General features: G+C 52.8%; 1 protein-coding gene across 2 annotated transcripts in view; it reads left to right on the top strand.

Moving 5' to 3' along the window:
- Nucleotides 1-784: 784 nt before the first annotated feature.
- Nwd1 (NACHT and WD repeat domain containing 1) overlaps nt 785-18,402 on the top strand; it is a 62,928-nt gene continuing 45,310 nt past the window's right edge. Inside the window, exons 1-5 of one of the 2 annotated variants that reach the window (XM_058576602.1) lie at nt 785-1,067; nt 7,141-7,226; nt 9,299-9,415; nt 11,990-12,287; nt 16,991-18,263. In XM_058576602.1, the coding sequence (XP_058432585.1) occupies nt 7,143-7,226; nt 9,299-9,415; nt 11,990-12,287; nt 16,991-18,263 (1,772 nt within the window). In that variant the 5' untranslated portion in view covers nt 785-1,067; nt 7,141-7,142. Of the gene's footprint in view, nt 1,190-7,140; nt 7,227-9,298; nt 9,416-11,989; nt 12,288-16,990; nt 18,264-18,402 lie in introns of both variants that reach the window. The other variant, XM_046437462.2, reaches the window with a different exon arrangement.

Here is an 18,402-nt window from a genome sequence, read left to right as displayed (position 1 = left end):
GCCCATTATTATTATTAATTATTATTATTATTATTTTAAGACAGGGTCTCACTAAGTTGCTTAGGGCCTTGTAAAGTTGCTGAGGCTGGCCTCAAACTTGCTATCCTCCTGCCTCAGCCTCCTGAGTAGTTGGGATTACAGGTGTGCGCCACCGCTCCCAGCTGCTGGAATGTTCTTGACATTGGCTGCGGAGCTGGGTTTGATTCCTAACTGCCACTTATTGAGTGAAGCTGGTGGTGGTGGTCATGATGGGGATCAGTCACAGCCAACATCTCATGGGCCACTCCTATGACCCAGGTGTGGTGCAGGCTCACTCTCTCATCAAAGCATTATAAGGCTGGGGCTGGGGCTCAGCGGTAGGGCACTTGCCTGGCATGTATGAGGCACTGGGTTCGATTCTCAGCATCACATATAAATAAATAAAATAAAGGTCTGTCAACAACTAAAAAAAAATAAAAATAAAAGAGCATGACATTCTTACTAGGCCAGGAGGTTGTTGGAAATCACATGTGACCTCATTTCTTGGACCTGTTTTCTGCATCTATGGGACAGGAACCTGATATCTGCCTCTTAGGCTTGTATTTTGGACGGCTGATGCTGAATGCCAACTAGCTGGCACCTCCCAGACCCTCAACAGATGGCATCTGCTATGATGAGTGGTCATAGCCTGGCACACAATAGTTAACCGCCACTCCTGGCTGAGCGCCCAGCTAAGCCGGTGCCTGAGAGCCAAATAATTCTTTTCATTATCCCAGTTGCTGGGAGAATTGGGTGGGGAAAGACCCAGAAAGGACCTAAGACAAAAGTTACTAGAATTGCAGGAGGCTTGTCTTCTGGTGGCTCTGGGCTCGGAAAACTTTCTTCTGGGACCTGCTTCTCCAGAGGGTTCTAAATTGGCCTTTCTAGCACCAGCAAGAAGAAGAGGGTGGCTGAAGTCCCCAGGGAAAGCCAGAAGACAGATACTGCAAAGGGTCTGTTCCCTCCCTGGGGAAGCCTGGTCTTGCTCAGTGTCTGCAGCCACCAATAGCAGTCGAGAGAGATGGACGATTGTGGATGAACCCACTGAGGTAACAGTTATTTACTGAGCACCTACTATGTGCCAGGCAACCCGGCCTGGCAGACAAGATCCTTGCCCCGTGCAACTCACGTTCTTGCAGGAGAGACAGTGTACATCATGTAGAATCATGTGGTGAGTACTGTGCAGAAAATCAAAATAGGGTGACAGCATTGGGACTCAAGTGACTAAAAGGATCACTGAGCAATGGGACAGTCAGGGAGAACCTCTCAGGAGGTAGCATTTGAGCTGAATTGTAACTGACATGAAAGAATGCAGTATAGCATGTCCAAAGGGCCTGAGGCTGAAATAAGCTGGATGTGTTAGGCCAGGTTGTTTTTGTTTTGTTTTGTTTTAATATTTTTAGTTGTAGATGGACACAATACCTTTATTTTATTTGTTTATTTTTATGTGGTGCAGGGGATCGAACCCAATGCCTCATGCATGCCAGGGGTTAAGAACCCCAGGCCAGGGATTCTTAACCAGGAGTGATTCTACCCCTTGCAAGGCATTGGCAATGTCTGGAGATTGCTTTATTTTGAGACAGAGTCTTGCTAAATGGCCTAGGCTGGCCTAGAACTTGTGATCCTCCTGCTCCGGCTCCCAAGTAGCTGGCTCACAGGTGTGTGCACTTCTGTGCCCAGCTCTGGAGATTCTTTAAATCATCTCGACTTTGGTGTGGTGGGGATTGCTTTTGTCATCTAGTGGGTAGAACCATGAATGCACAAGACAAGAAGAGTGACCTGGTTCTGAATGTCAGTCACTCAGAGTGAGAAAACCTGGGCTGGAGAATATGCAGAAATGTGGGGGGAGTGTCACCATCAAAGGACACTGATCCCCTAGGGACATGAGGGAGCAGTAATCCAGGGAGGGTGGCCACTGCTGGAGTGTGATAGGGCCCAAGGCCATGGAGAAAAGGACACCATCCATCGTGGGGGAGGTCACTTCAAAGTCAGGAGGCTGGCAGCCGGGGTGAAGGGAGCATGCAGACAGACACCAGCATCCGGAGGCGGGGCCCCGGTAGGGTCAATAGGGTGAGGCTAATTCAGAGGGTCTGGGTGGAGGGTGGGCAGGTGGCTGCAGGGCCAGGCTGGCTTTGGGGTCTCTGGAGTAGAAGGGACCAGGCCAGGCCTGACGCTCCTTCAGGGCAAGTGGGGAGGTCCACTCCAAGCCTTAGTTTTCTCATCTGTAAAATGGTGACAGTCACCTCTGTTACTGGACCTTTACAGTTAAGATGGACCGCCCAGCCCCCCCCCCACCCCGTGGACACCTGCACATTATTCTGTGTGCCCGCCATCCTGGGCCGAACCAGGACTTAATGGGTTAAACTCCAGCCCTGACCTGCTCCTGGGAGGTGATGGCTCAGCCCTGGGAATGGCCTGGCTGATAAGAGCACTTACACAGTCACACCAGACTGTGACCAGGTGACTGCTGGTGGGCACTTTGCATCACACAGAGTCAGTTGACCTTAGGAGGGGCTGGGGACTGCAGTCAGCTATGGAGGTGGTAAACCTGTCCCTTTGTCCCACCTCCAGCCAAAACCTGGGCACCAAGGCTTAGGGTGGGATCCCTGTTTGGCAGCACACCATGCATATTGCCACCCACTGTTCCTGGAAGAATTAGGTGCTGGTCATCAACACTGGGAGGGGACAGAGGAAAGCTAGCACCGATCTCTCCCAGACCCTGCCCCATGCACTGTACCCTTGGCTGATCCTCTCTCTCTCTATATATATATATATTTCCCCCCAGTGGGGCTGGGGATGGGACCCAGAGCCTTGAGCCTGTTAGGCAAGTGCTCTACCGCTGAGCCACACACACCCAACAAAATCCATATATTTAAAAAGTTTCAGTTAACACCTAATAATTACAAATACTTCTGAGTACAGCATATTTCAACACATGCATACCATGTGCAAAGAGCAGACCAGGGTGATTGGCCTACCCCCCACCTCACGTCGATCATTTCTTTGTGTCAGGAACATTCAAAATCAGTTATTTTGAAATATGCAATTAGTTGTTATCAGCCATAGCTACCCCGCTGCATTACAGAATGTTAGAAATTATTTCCCCTATCCAGTGTGCACCTGTGATCCCAGCAGCCGGGGAGGCTGAGGCAGGAGGATCGTGAGTTCAAAGCCAGCCTCCTCAATTTAGTGAGGCCCTAAGCAACTCACAAAGAAGAAGAAGAGCTGTATGCCTGGCCACTAGCCCTCCTCCCTCTACCTTCTGCAGTGGCTGGTTCTGGCCTGTCCACTTTGATCAACCCTAACCATAACCTGCGGTGGCTTTTCTGAAATTATAAATTCTTCTGTCAAATCATAGACCCTGAAGGTCTTGGGGCTCCTGAATGATAGCCATCCTGGGTGAACCAGGCAGGAGGGGACAGCCAGAGCAGGCACAGAGGCCGCACAGAGCGGGCCCTGGTGGCGGGGGGGGGGGGGGGGGGGGGGGGGGGGGGGGGGCTGCCTGCGGCTACCTGGCTAGAGTTTATTCAAGGCTAGTTCCTCAGTTTCTTGGCACTGCGGCACTTGGGGACACACCATTCTTCATGGGGGGGTGTCCTGGGCACTGTGGTCTGTTTTGCATCTCTGGCCATCCCCGTTGGTGACAACCCAAAGTGCTGCAGGCAGTGCACGTGTCCCTGGGGGTGGGGCAGCAGGCCCCCAGGCCTGGCTTGAAGGGTGCTCAAGGTGTGTGGACGCGGGAGGGCGGGTGGCGGGTGGAGTGGGGTCCGCCCTGGGTATCCTTCTTGCCCGCGGTGCCAGGCTGTCTCCGGGCACCCTCCAGTTCCCTGGCACACCTGGGCCCAGGCTCAGCTTACACGGAGGCCCCAGGGGACCCAGGTGTGGGAGAGACTGGCTGGTCCCTGGGTCCCAAAACCCAGCACCAGGAAACGGCGGTTGCTGTGGTGACCCCTGAGCTCTCAGGGCGGGGACCCGGGAAGGCTGCGGGGTGTGGAGGAGGCGGCATCCAGGTGCCCCAGTTGGGAGGCCACTGGCCAGAGCCCTGTTAGCGCTCGCAGGCCCAGGAGAGCGGACGGGGCAGCAGCCACCCTCCTGGGCGCCGAGGGGACGGGGCTGCCAGCGGCTGAGGGCTCCATGGAGGGTGACACAGCCGGACCTCCTGATGGCTTTGCCATCTGGCCTCCCAGGAAGGTCACCTGGCCACTGGCGTGAGGTTCCTGGGCCTTAGACCCCTTCCCAGGAAGGGAGCGTCCAGGTGGGTGGGCAGCATGAGCTTGGAGCCCCTCAGCCCAGGCACCCGCCGGCGGCTTCTCCACGGGCAGCCAGGTCCCCTCCCGGAGCCTCCACCCAGCAGCGTGGCCATCTTCATCAGCTCCACCGTCTCAGGTAAGGTGCAGGCAGGACTGAGGGCCCCGGGCAAGTGGGCAGTCTTGGGGGTGCCAGGGTAATAATGGACATGGTTCACAGGGTCCTCCAAGAGACCTTCATGTGAATGCAGCTCAGCTAGTGACCCACCTGGGAACCAGTGAGCGGGAGCCTCCTGGACCCTCTGTCTCCTCCTCCATGAGCTGGGCTGAGAGCCGGCTTAACAGAGTTGTCGTGAGTGGCATATGATATTGCAACTAATATCTATAAGACATGTGCATATACTGGGCTTAAAAAGTGCCAGATTCTTGCCACAGCTACACGATCCTGCGTGACAGGACCCTGTCCACCTCCCTAACTGTATCTCATACGATCTTCAATTCGTCCGAGTGTCGTAGCCACACTCGTGTCTGGCAGGTCCTGGAACCACGAAGCCCTGAGCCTTGTGTCAAGACCCTCACCCCGAGGTCCCCTTCCCTGGGCCTTCCCATCTGTGGGTTTCGGCATCAACACCTCCTCTTCAGGGAGTCCCCTCTGCCCCTGTGGAGAGTGGGTCGACCCTGTTCTCCAGCACAGCCCACCGTGGCTTCCCAAGCAGCACTTTTCATAAGTTGCCATCATTGAGTTTGTGTCCCCTGCCACCAGGCCGTGAGCTTCACAAGAGCCACAACCACATAGAGCCATGTCCTGGCGAACGGTTCATGATTGTTTTCCAAAAGAGAAAGCAAACCCACAAATACCACCCACAGCCAAACACCCGATCCAGGTTGGCTGACAATTTCTGTGCTGTAAATATTCCCCCTACAGCTTCGAGCTGCCAATCGAATTTACCAAACCATGAAGTAGCACACCATGATCTACCATTTCTGTTATCCCAAGTTGGTATTTTTTAACAGCTTCAAGTGCAAAGCTCATGGTAAATGGAGTCAGATAGGGGCTGGGGTTGTGGCTCAGTGGCAGAGCGCTCGCCTCGCACGTGTGAGACCCTGGGTTCGATCCTCAGCACCACATACAAAAAAAATAAACAAGTGAAATAAAGGTGTTGTGTCCAAATACAACTAAAAAAATAAATTTAAAAAAATGGAGTCAATAATTTGGAGGTGATGAGTTTTGCCTTCTTCACAATCTTGTCTTTTAGTGTACTGTCTTCCGGTGTAAGTTCAGTTTTTTTTTTTTAATTTTTAAAACAATCTGATTTAATGTTAATATGACTATGAATAACCAGCTGACATTTTTTAGTTAGTAGCGCTCTCTCTCTCTCTCTCTCTCTCTCTCTCTCTCTCTCTCTCTGCAGTGTTGGGGATTGAACCAAGGTTTTCTCACATGCTAGGCAAACACTCTGTCACTGAACTACATCCCCAGCTCTTTTATTTTATTTATTTATTTTGGGGTACCAGGGATTGGACTCAGGGACACTCAACCACTGAGCCACATCTCAGCCCTATTTTGTATTTTATTAGAGACAGGGTCTCACTGAGTTGCTTAGGGCCTCACTGAGTTGCTGAAGCTGGCTTTGAACTCGCGATCCTCCTGCCTCAGCCTCTGAATCGCTGGGATGACAGGCCTGAGACCCTATACAGGTTAATTACATATCTCTCCCTGGCTATTGTGCCATTGATGCTCACCAAGGGTCTGGGCGCAACGTAACTGTCTGACACGTTTAAATAGCCTGAGGCACTGGTAAGGCAGGAAGAGACCTTACTACTCTGCAGATGGGGATGATGACAGGGGAGTAGGAGGCATATCTAAGACTGGACACCAGGGTCGGCCATCATGCTAAGGCCCCTAGACAGATCTATTTTATTTCATTTTATTTGCATCAGTAGTTCTGAGAAACTCCTCTCATGGACACCAGAGTGACAACCCCCTGGTCAAACAGAAAACAAAGATTTCTTCACTCAGAGCTACTTGGGAGATTCAGTGATCCAACTGCACTTCCTGGGTTGGGGGCTGAGACTTCAGCAATGTCCAAGGCAAGTCCTTGACTTTGGGGAGCCTGCAGCCCTGCAAAGAGAGGCACCACCCCCATTTTATGGAAAGGGAAACTGAGGATAGCCTGACACTTGGCACAAGACTACACGGTGCAGTCACTGGTGGGGACGGTCTTGGGGGTCTAAGCTTATACTGGGCCTGGCTGCCAGATTTAGAAAAACAAAACACAACAGCCCACACCACCAGGATGTCCAGTTCAATTTGCGAGTCAGATAAATGACCAATATCCTTTAGCATAAGTATATCCCAAATACTGCATGCAATGGGACATACTTAGCTAACGAGGTATTCCAGAGCTTATGTAGAATGCAGATTCAGCCAGGCATCCCATGTTTTACCTGGCCACCCTCATCTAGGGTGGGTGACCAATCGTCTTGGTTGGCCCAGAACAGAGGGGAAAGTTTCTTGGGATATGGGATTTAAATAGTTTGTCCTGGGAAAGTCCCAGGCCCCCAGAATGGCTGGCCTCCCTGGGTTTGCTTATTTATTTATAGCTGTAAATGGACACAATACCTTTATTTTATTCATTTATTTTTATGTGGTGCTGAGGATGGAACCCAGGGCCTCACTCATGCCAGGCAAGTGCTCTGCCCCTGAGCCCCAGCCCAGCCCCTTCCTTGAGTTTACTTGATGGTTTCTGTATCTTTGATTTGCTCCAGGCGGCTCTGGCCTTGGTGGGGACACAGGAGGCGATAAGCAGAGCTTTGGGGCGGGGTGGGGAGTTCTGGTTGCTTCCTGCTCACAGCCTCGAGGCGTTCCTTGCAGATATGGATGCAGAGAGGGAGGCCCTGCAGTCTGCCGCCTGCCCACAAGTGCAGACCTTCTGCCAAAAGCACGGCCTGACATTCGAGGTAAGGGCTGCCTTGAGCCATCGGGAAGCCACGCAGAAACCTTCGCTGGAAGGGCTCCAGGCCGGCTTAACGCCTTCCTTGTTGGGTCTTGAAATTCACAGTGATTTTAAAACAAGAGATCTGCTGTGTTTTGCCCTGGGCCCTGCAAACCCCCCTGCAAGGTGGCTGTGCAGAAAAGGTCGTGGGACAGTGACAAGCAGACAGGAGCATTAGGGCCGTGGGCCTGGGGCTGGCCCTGCGGGGGGCAAGGCATCATGGCTAGGAGAGATTGCTTTGGAGCCCGGGTCCACCACTGCCTCCCTGAAGGTGTGACCTTGAGCCTGTCATTTAAGTGTCAGCTTTGGTCCTGCCCTGGGGGCCTCCGTGTCCCGGGGGCAGCTTCTGGAGGGGGTCAAGACTCTTCGTGGTTTTGGGGGTGAGGATGGCGGTGGGATGTTCTTCTTCCTGGAGCCCTGATGTTTTGCTCACTGGGCACAGTCCCCACGGTCCCCACACAGGGTCTTCTATGACTCTTGGACTAATCCCAGTCTGGGGATTTGGTTTCTTGAACTTCTCAATGCAGAAACTGAGGAACCGTCTCTGGAGTCTCAGCTGGAACTGAGGCTGCCTCCTTGGATGTACAACAGCGATTCATGGCATCAAAGTCCCGTTTGATTAAAAGATGAAGCACCATTTAGAGAGTACTAAGAAAGAAGTCATGCTGGGAATCCGCTCTGTCATTGATTGCGAGAGAGAGTTCAATGTCAGAGGCACTAACAGGAAAACAGGTGGACAGCAAACTGCTCAGACCCCTGTGGTTGTTTGATGCCCACACCCGAGCTAAGTGCTGCACCTTGAGTGTCCTCAAGGCAGTCAGGAGACAGTGGTCCCAGGCAAAAGCCCTTCCTAAGGCCGGTCTGGACTCTTTTCCCTTGTCTGCACCCACGACTGAGGATCCTGCCCTGTTTCCCTCCGGCCACCCTCAGTCCCACTGCTAGTTTACCCCTGGCTGCAGTTTGTGTTTCTTTCTCTCTGAGCTAAAGATGTTAGGAAGAAGACAGCTGTCCCGAGAACATCTTCTCCCCTCATTCCAGACTCCCCCAGGCTCAGCTTTGCCTCTTGAATTGAACCATCCTGCCCGCCTCCCTCTGGCGATCAGAAATGGACCGCAAGCCTGCGGTTGCCAAGGAGACCTGGCTGCACCCAATTTCGGTCCAACTAAATACCCTCCTTTACAAAGAAGGATCTGGAAGCATGCATGGACCCATCTTCGTTTAAAAAGGAGCAGTTTGAAAACACCCGGTTATCTTTCTCAAAATGGTTTTCAAATGTCGTTTTCAAATAGATCTTTGACTTTGGGTTGAGGTTGACAGGAAGTTTGCGTGACAGTACAGAGAGTTCCCCTGCACCGCCTCTCTGCCACTGTTAAGATCTCACCAACCCGGAACAACTGCCTTGCCATAATTGTAACATTTTTTACAACTACCAAAGCCACATGGGTACATTGCTATTAAGCAACCTCCAGATTTTATTCCACGCGGCCAGTTCTTTCCGGTGGAGGATCCCACCCAGGGTCCCACCTGGTAGGCTGCCCTGGACTGTGACAGTCCTTAGTCTTTCCTTATTGTTCGCGGCCGCGGCTGCCTAACGGAGGACCCGCTGGGCATCCTGGATCACTCCCTGCCCCCTAATCTGGGTCTACCTGATTTTTTTCTCATGATCACGCAGAGATTATGGATATTGTTTAAATTCTTTTAATCCAGAAATCCTCCTAGTGTCAAAAATTATAAAAAGGAGCTGGGCTCGATGGCACATGCCTGTCATCCCAGTGGCTCGGGAGGCTGAGGCAGGAGGATCACGAGTTCAAAGCCAGCCTCAGCAAAAGTGAGGTGCTGAGCAACTCAGTGAGACCCTGCCTCTAAATAAATAGAGCTGGGGATGGGGCTTGGTGGTAAAGTGCCCCCGGGTTCAATCCCTGGTTCCCCCTCCCCCAAAAAATTATTGAAAGGAACTTTATGCTTTTGTCAAAGGGAGTTGAAAAAAATCACCCATCATGTCACCTCCCTGACAACCCCCACCCTTATAATCCCCAGGTTGTTGATCTGAGGTGGGGAATTCAGAACACGGAGGCCACTGACCACATGACCACCGAAATCTGCTTGGAAGAGCTGGACCGGTGTCGCAAGACGTCCATCGGGCCAGCTTTTGTTGTGAGTCCCTCGGGAGGGAGGGGGAGACCTTACTGCCTTTTCCATCTCCAGGATGTGGGCCCTGATCCCCAGCCAAAGCAAACAGAGGAGGGAAGTGTGTGGCATTTCTCGGTCATACCTGTTCCCAAAGCCTGCCCAGGGCAGACATGGCCAATGGATCCCGCATTCTTTCTGCGGCCCCAGCTGGGATAGAGGCATTACTAGTCAAATGAAGCAGCAGAGGAGCTGGAGGATAGAATGTTAAAGCTGGAAAGAATCTTAGAATTTGATGGAACCTTCCTCCTCCTTCCCCCCCTTCATGTCTGTGTGACTCTGGGAAGCCAGAGGGAAAGTGGGAACCCACAGGGTTTGGGGAATTCTTTTCTCCGTGTACCCGTGGATGGCAGGTGCACTTTCCATGGCTAGCCGTCTCTTGTGGCTTCCCAGGTGTGCCCCCTTGTTTATCAAAACAATCCCCAGCTCACAATGAACAGGGTGAACCTTTGTCCTTGAATTATATTTCAGCACCTTGGCTTAATGCCACATCAAGTTCCAGATCCATCTGAGAAGTCTGACATTTCTCTCAAGCCCTAGAGCCGAGGCTACCAAACTACAGCCTGTGGGACAAACCTGGCCTGGGGCTTGTATTTGTAAATACATTTTATTGTCCCTCAGCCACTCCCATCTATTTACATAAAGTCTGGGACTGAATGATAGCGAGCTGGGACTCCTTGACCTGGACCCTCTGCACTTCAGAGGCTAAAATACGGACAGTGTGGCACTTTCCAGAAAAAGTCTGACCATCCTTATTCTAGTTAGCAAAGAAGGAAAAAAATAAAGTATCTTTGCCCCACTCGCCTTAATCAAATCACGAAGAAGCGTCTAGCAGCTCCAAATAAGAGGAAAGAAACTCTCCCAGAGATAAATTAAAAAAAAAAATGTAGGAGAGAGTTGTTTGCTGGGGTGAGGGTGGGGGACGAATGGACAGAGTCTCTCTGGCTGTAGCATTGCAAGGATCAAGAATCACGTGAGCAATGCAAGTTAGACTAATTAAAATCAAATAGAATTAAGATTTCAGTTCCTCCTTTGCACTGATTGCATTGCAACAAGAGGGTGTCATGTTGGACAGCACAGATTAATATTCTCCCAGCTTTGTAGAAAGTTCCATTGGATAGTGCTGCCTCATAGATTAGACCTCCCTCGAGAGCAAAACCAACCAACCAACCAAACTCAGACCCAGGCACGGGCTGAGAGAGCCTTCTGCATTCTACATTACTGTAGGTAGGGCTGCTCCTGTGTGGGCCTATTTTTGCTGGGTTCTTCTCTTCATATATTAGCACTGATTTATTTGAATGATTCTTGCTTTAAAATGTGTTCTAACATCTGGAAGGTTCCACAGCCCTGCTTAGAAATTCCCTTCACAATCATTTTTCTGGTTTTTAAAATTTAATTTTCCAAAGGAACTCCGTGATCATGCTGTTGAGTTTCCAAGGGGGAAAAAAAATGTTTGAAAACAGAGAGCGAGGGAGAGAGAAAGAGGGCGAGGGGGGCGGGGAAGAACTCTAGGAGGAATTAGGTTTTGCAATCCAAATTGCAGACAGCAAAAAGCACATCTCGGCCTCCAGATGGCTGGGAGATGGAGGATGATCTCCAGGCCTCCCCAGGTCTAACCAGCCAGCCTGGGGACCTTCCAGAAGGGCTCCAGGGCCGGTGACCTCTGCTCACTCTTGCTTCCCTGTTGAACCCGGCCCTACCCCTCCGAGATGCCCACCACTGTTGTCCTCCAAGGCTCTGATCTGGGGGACTTTCCATGGAAATCAGCTGTGCTGGGAGCCTGGAGGCGGCTCTGGTAAACAAGCCATTAGGCAGCACATCAGCAGGGGACGGCTCCCCACGGCGCTTCCTTTTAGAGTTGTCTCTTGGGACACCAGCAGCTCCAGTGTCTCCAGAGCCCCAAGTCGCTCCTGCTGGGAGCTCTTCCTATTTCCCTGCCCCCATCCACCAGCCAGGGCTCCTTACCCTGATCTCCACTGGTGGTGACTTTTCCAATCTTTCTGGTTCCTCCAAGACCATTACTGTCGAAGGGACCGAGGCCCTTCAACGTCCCATCATCCTCGATTCCCTTTATCCAGCTTTCCCAGGAACATACCCCTGGAATATTCTGGAACAACCCAGTGGGGTGGGTGATTGCTTCCATCTTACCATGAGGAAATTCAAGACTTTGGCACCAACCTGAAGTGGTTTTTGTTTTTGTTTTTGTTTGGTACTAAGGGGTTGAACCCAGGGGTACACGACCACTGAGCCCCATCCCCAGCCCTATTTTGTATTTTATTTCAAGACAGGGTCTCACTGAGTTGCTTAGCGCCTCACTTGTGCTGAGGCTGGCTTGGAACTCACAATCCTTCTTCCTCAGCCTTCTGGCCACTGGGATGACAGGCGGGTGCCACTGTGCCCAGTCTGCACTTAGTAATCATCAACCTTGGCATTACCGCAGGCCCACACTCAGGGGGTTCATGAGCTCCTCTCTGGGCTCAGAGCTGAGTTCCACTTGGAGATCTGAAGCTGTACTCCCCTCTCTGCCCATTTCTCTGCCAGGCCCTTGTAGGTGACCAGTATGGCCCCTGTCCAGTGCCCTCAGTGATCGAGGAGAAGGAGTGGGAGGCACTGAGGGCCCAGCTGACCACCAGGCCACGTGACCTGGAGCTGGTGGCACGACGCTTCCGGAGAGACGAGAACTCAGTTCCTCCTACCTACGTCCTGCAGGCGACAGGTGGCAGAGAGGCTCCTGGGCCTGAGGAGGCCACTCTGACCTCTGTCCTTCGCTCTGGAGCTCAGGAGGCCTGGAGGCGGGGCCTCATCAGCCAGGAGCAGTGGCACCGCCACCACCGGTCAGGTGAGGCTACAGGGAGCCCCTCCGTGGTGCACGTGAAATGGACCGTGTACCCAGAATGTGCATCTCCAGGGCCCCAAATGCAGCCTTGCCGTCAATGCCAATCCCACCTAGCGCCCAGACGTGCGCTCTGGAAAAGGGATTTTACTGCTGCAAGATAGTGCAACAAGTCCTCTGTGATCTTGACCTTGGGATCCTCCTCATTTCCCTGGATCCTTCAGCCTTTCTCCCAGAAAGGCCTCTGGTGTGGGGTGGGGGAAGAATTCTAGGGTCACCACCATCCCAATTTGCCTGGAATAGAGGGCTTCGCAGGATGCAAGGTTTGTAGCCTATAATTTTAGCAGCTCAGGAGGCCGCGGCAGGAGGATCACAAGTTCAAAGCCAGCCTCAGCAATTTAGCAAGGCCCTAAGCAACTCAGTGAGACCCTGTCTCTGAATAAAATACAAAATAGGGCTGGGGATGGGGCTCAGTGGTTGAACGCCCCAAGTTCAATCACCAGTACCAAAAAACAAGAAAAAGATTTGTAGTGCTAAAACCTAGCTTAGTCTCAGGCAGAGTAGAAGAATTGACCCCCGTGGTGGCCCAAGAGCAGCCCCTGCTGAGAGGCGCTGATCTGGCCCTGTGTGTGTGTGTGTGTGTGTGTGTGTGTGTGTGTGAGTCTCCAGGCTTCTGGCACCTGCCTCTGAGGTGGAACCAGGCGCACACAGGAGGGAGGAGTCGTGGTTGCCCAAGGGGGCGGGTCAGGAACACTGAGTTTATCCCCAGCCCTCCAGCCTATGGTGGCTCCACCTCCCCAGAAGGTTCCTGTCCCTGGGAATCCCTCCACTGCAGAGGACTTCTGTGCCCTCCCCGCCCTCCTGGCCACAGCCCCCCACCCCTCACTCTCGTCCGTCTTCCACACTCACTGCTAGAAAGATTTTTTTACAAACACAACATGACCAAGTTGTTTCCGCCACCGCCTGCCGTCCAGCAGAGATAGGCTCTTCTCTATCTATGGGTTAGTAGGAGGTCAGCATATGGATTTTGAGGAGGTTAATGTATGTCACAGTAGCCCTTGCTTATCCACAGGGGGTACATCCCACAATCATCCAGTGGAACCCAAAACTGCAGATAGCACCAAGCCCTGCATAGGTTGAGTTTTCCCCTTTATAGACATATCTCTGATCAAGTTTAATTTAAACTTAGGCACAGCAATAGCTTAACACTAACAAGTAACAATATAGAACCATTTATAACCATTGACTCTAATAAAAGTTTGCACTTAGGGACCGTTATTAAGTAAAATGAAAGTTACTTGAACACAAGCACTGTGGTACCCCAGTGTTGGTCTGATAACCCAGACGGCTACTGTGACTAATGAGTGGGTAGCATATACAGCCTGGATACGCTGGACAAAGGGATGATTCAGGTGCCAGGAGGGATGGAGCAGGATGACACAAGATTTTGTCTCAGGACACAGAATGGTGTGCAATTTAAAACATGAATTATTTCAAACCACCATTGACCTCAGGTAGTTGAAAGCACAGAAAAAGGAGGACTATTAACTGAAATATTAAATATATTCATTTCTACCATCAACATATTTAATACATGAATTTATATTCTCAACATTAAATATATTGATTCATATCAATATATTGAAAGAAGAAATTTATATAAATACGATTTTACTGTACATTTGCTAAAACTGGTCTGCGACAGTTTCACATTCTTTCCTTGTTCTTGGTGACCTTGACACCCCACCCCCACCCCCGGCCACACACACAGAGTTCAGGGAATGGAATCAGCTCTCACACATGCTGCTAGGCAAGTCCTGCACCACTGAGTCTCACCCTCAGACTTTTAAATTTTACTTTAGTTTAAATACATTTTTTTAAGATTTTGTTTTTAGTTGTAGATGGACACACTGCCTTTATTTTATGTGGTGCTGAGGATCAAACCCAGGGCCTCACACGTGTTAGGCAAGCGCTCGACCACGGAGTTACAACGCCAACCCCTTTTTTATTTTATTTTGAGACAGGGTCCCATTAAATTGCTGGGGCTGGCCTTGAACTTGTGATCCTCCTGCCTGAGCCTCCTGAGAGCTGGGATTGCAGGCTGCACCGTGCTTGGCAACCTTGACACTTTGGAGGAAATCTGGCCAGGTCTTTTGTAGCATGTCCTTGGTCTGCTGTTTCCCTGAGGTTAGGCTGGGATTCAGGGTCTGGGTTCTCCCTCTCTCTCCTGCTGCACCCCCTTTTCCGCTGCCTTTCCCTGCTACCTGTTTATAACCACACTCTGTTTCCCCTGAACCCCCAGCTCTTGGCAGCCTCGAATGCACCACCATCTCTCTAATGTGTCACTTGAACAATACACAATGGAAGCTCACGATCTTAACCTTTTGAGACTGGCTTCTTTCCCTCCCACGTAGAATGCTCCGCTTCTCCCAAGCATTATTCCATAGAAAAGTCTCACAACAGCGCCCCCATCAGGATGGACGGGTACACCCACATTACAGGGGAGAAAACAGGCTCAGAGAGGTACAGAGATTTTCCCAAAGCCACACAGTGACTGAGAAGGATTCCATTTTGGAGTGTAGTTGCCTTCATCCCTACCTTCCTCCCTTGAGGCCAAGGGGTCGTGAGGGCTCTCAAAGGAGGATTGTGTGTGTGTGTGTGTATGTGTGTATGTGTGTAATTGGGGATTGAACCCGGCAGTGGTGGTGGGGAGGTTCAGCTATATTCCCAGCCTTCTCCCTTTTCTTTTTCTACTTTTTTTTTTTTGGTCCTGAGGAGCGAACCCAGGGGTTCTTAACCACTGAGCCACAACACCAGCCCCCCTTTAAAAAAATTATTTCAAGATAGGGTCTCACCAAGTTGCTGAGGCTGATCTCAGACTTCTGCCTCAGCCTCCCAGGTAGCTGGGAAATCAGGTGTGCACCACATCTGGCCAAGGAGAACTTTTGGGTGGCTCCTAACTTTTTTAAAATATTTTTTTTAGTTGTAGATGGGCACGTTGACTTTATTTTATTTACTTATTTATTTCATGGGGTCCTGAGAATCAAGCCCAGTGCTCCACGAGCTGGGCGAGGCTCCACCCCTGAGCCCCGACCCCTGCCTGCGGCTCTTAACTCTGACTTGCCTTAGTCGGTCCCCAGGGCCCGGGGCCTTCAGCAGCAGAGAACTGGGAGCCTCCGCTGAGCCCAGAGCAGCTTCAAAAATAACTCCTCCCGTCGGACTCCTTCAAAACAACAGCCTCCAAGGAGAGTCAGGGTGGGCCCTGGTCCTGGAAAATGTGGGTCCTGGGGCAGCGGCTGCAGGCCATGGGGCAGGGGTCGGCCAGCCTGGGCTGCGGCCAGCTCCGTCAGCTGCCTGATTTTGTCAATGCAGCTTTGCTGGCACGTGCCCAGGTGCTTTCGTCCGCACGCTGCCTGTTTGCACTCGTGCCCTGGCAGCTGGGTCTGCCGTGGTGACCGAGACCGCCCGGCCTGTGAGGGCCTCGGACACTTACTCTCTGGCCCTTTATGCTTAAAGGCACTGATCCTTGCTCTTAGGACAGAATGAACTGCTGTCTCCCCACGGAAGCCAGTCTCATTAAAAACTCCCAGCTTCCCAGCTTTTGCAGATGCACACATGCGCGCGCGCACACACACACACACACACACACATTTTTCCTGTAGCTTCAAATACCCACTTGTCCTTCTCAGTTGGGAAAGACCAGCTGTTTCTCCACCAGCTGTCTGTCCGTTTATGCTGCCATTTATTCATTTAGACAGGAATGTCCACTCTGCCAGGGCAGGGACCTGTGTTCCCAGTGTGGAGAGCAGAAGCCGGCACAAGTAGAAGCACAATCAATGCTTGTTGATCGAATATGTGAAGGAGGCACCTGAAATAGACACACTGGATTTTTTTTTTTTTTAATTGAACTGAGTTCACATAGCACAGCATACACCTTTGGAAAGGGAACGATTTGGTGGCATTAGGTACATTCACAATGTTGTGCAGCCAGAATATTTTCATCCCCCTGAAAGGAGACCCCATCCCCTCTAGCAGTCACTCCCCACTACCCTCTCCCTGTGCTTGGCAGCCACTGATCCACTTTCTGGCTCTATGGGTCTGCCAGGTCTGGACCCTGGACTTCAGAGGGACCACACACCCTGTGGCCTCTGCGTCTGGCATGACATTTCTGAGGTTCCTTTGCCTTGCAGCAGGTGTCAGTGCCTCACCCCTTTTCGTGGCTGTACAATATTCCACTGTCTGGCTGAACCACATTTTGTTCATCACTTTATCCAATGCTGTACGTTTAGACTGTCTTCACCTTTGGGCTGCTGTGATTGAGGGTGTTCGAGTGTTTGTTGAATATCTGTTTTCAGTTCGGGGCAGAATTCTAGGAGTGGAACTGCTGGATAGCTGGGTGCTGTGGGAACTCGGGGCTGACTTTTGTATTATTTGATGATGGGCTGCTTTTCCACATGAGCTGCCTGCTGCAGAGGTCAATTGATTAATAATGGTGGCTAAAGTGGTGCTGGTCCTGGACCGGCGGTCCCCGTAGGCTTGTTGGACGTGCAGACTCACAGGCCCCCGTGAGTTCTGAATCAGAACTTCTGGAGGTGGGTCCAGCCCTGCGGGTTTTGGGAAGGTGCCCGGTAGTTCCACCACATGCTGAACTTGAACCCGGGACCCAGGGACCCCCTGCTGACCAGCCTTTCTACCCCTCTGCTTTGCAGTCATCGAGTGGGAGATGGAGCGGGGCCTGCTGGGCTCAGCGGCCGGGGAGCAGGGCGCCACTGTCTTCCTTCGAGAGATCCAGGACCTCAACAAGCACATCCTGGAGGACGGCACCCTCAAGATGGTGGACCGGCTCGCAGACGGCTGCCTGGATACTGACGCCCAGAACCTTCTGAGGGACCTCAAGGGGCGCATCACTGACACACACCCCGGGGTCCTCAAGACCCACCGCCTGCCGTGGAGCCGAGACCTGGTGAACCCCAAGAACAAGGCTCACGCCCGCTACCTCCGGGAGCTGGGAGAGCAGTTTGTGGCCAGGGCTGACCACCAGGTCCTCGAGCATCTCCGGGAGCTGCAGCTGGCCAGGCAGGACCTGGCCTGGCTCTACCAGGAGATCCGCCACCACCTCTGGCAGAGCGCAGAGGCCACCGGGACCTTCTGTGGCCGCCGGGAGCTGCTGGCTCAGCTCGGGCAGCGGCTCAGACGAGACGACAGCCAGCCCCACGGCCCCGTGGTCCTCTTCGGCCCCCCGGGCGTCGGGAAGTCTGCCCTGATGTGCAAGTTGGCTGAGCAGATGCCCGGGCTGCTCGGCCCCAAGACGGTGACGGTCCTGCGGCTGCTGGGGACGTCGCAGATGAGCTCTGACGCCCGCAGCCTCCTGAAGAGCCTCTGCTTCCAAGTGTGCCTGGCCTTCGGGCTGCCCCCGCCGCCCCCCCAGGTCCTGGAGGCCCAGGCCAGGGTGGCCCAGCTCCTGCGCGGCCTCCTCCACACCGTCTCCCGCAGGAACTTCGAGTCCCTGGTGCTGCTGCTGGACTCCGTGGACGACCTGGACTCTGTCCGAGGCTCCCGGAGGATCCCCTGGCTGCCTCTCAGGTGTCCCCCGAAGGTGCACCTCATCCTCTCAGCTTGCTCGGGGCAGCGGGGGGCTCTGGACACCGTGCGGCGGACGGTCTCGGACCCCGAGGCCTACTGGGAGGTGAGGCCCCTCTCTGGGAACCAAGGACAAGAAATGATCCAGCTCCTGTTGGTGGCAGCAAGGAGGACCCTGAGCCCCACGCAGCGGGACCTGCTCTGGGCCAGCCTTCCAGACTGCGGTCACCCAGGGCGGCTGAGGCTGGCTTTTGAGGAGGCCCGGAAATGGGCCTCCTTCACCGTGCCCGCGCCCTTGGCCTCCACCGCCGAGGAGGCGACACACCAGCTCTGTGCCCGCCTGGAGCAGACGCACGGGCAGCTCCTGGTGGCCCACGTGCTGGGTTACATCGTGTCTTCCCGGTAAGGCCCAGTCGTGTGGCTTTATTGTCTTGTTATGAGTCGTCGGGGTCGTGGTGGGCTGGGCTGGACCCCAGGGCCTTGGGCGGGCTCAGCATGCCCCAGAGCTGCACCCCAGCCCTTCAGCTCTTTTTAAAATCGA

Source organism: Marmota monax, unplaced genomic scaffold, assembly GCF_021218885.2.
Source record: "Marmota monax isolate L192 unplaced genomic scaffold, Marmota_monax_Labrador192_F-V1.1 WCK01_AAM20220418_F8-fsc00021, whole genome shotgun sequence".
In the NCBI taxonomy this organism is placed as follows: domain Eukaryota; kingdom Metazoa; phylum Chordata; class Mammalia; order Rodentia; family Sciuridae; genus Marmota; species Marmota monax.
This window is presented reverse-complemented; position numbering and strand designations above follow the sequence as displayed.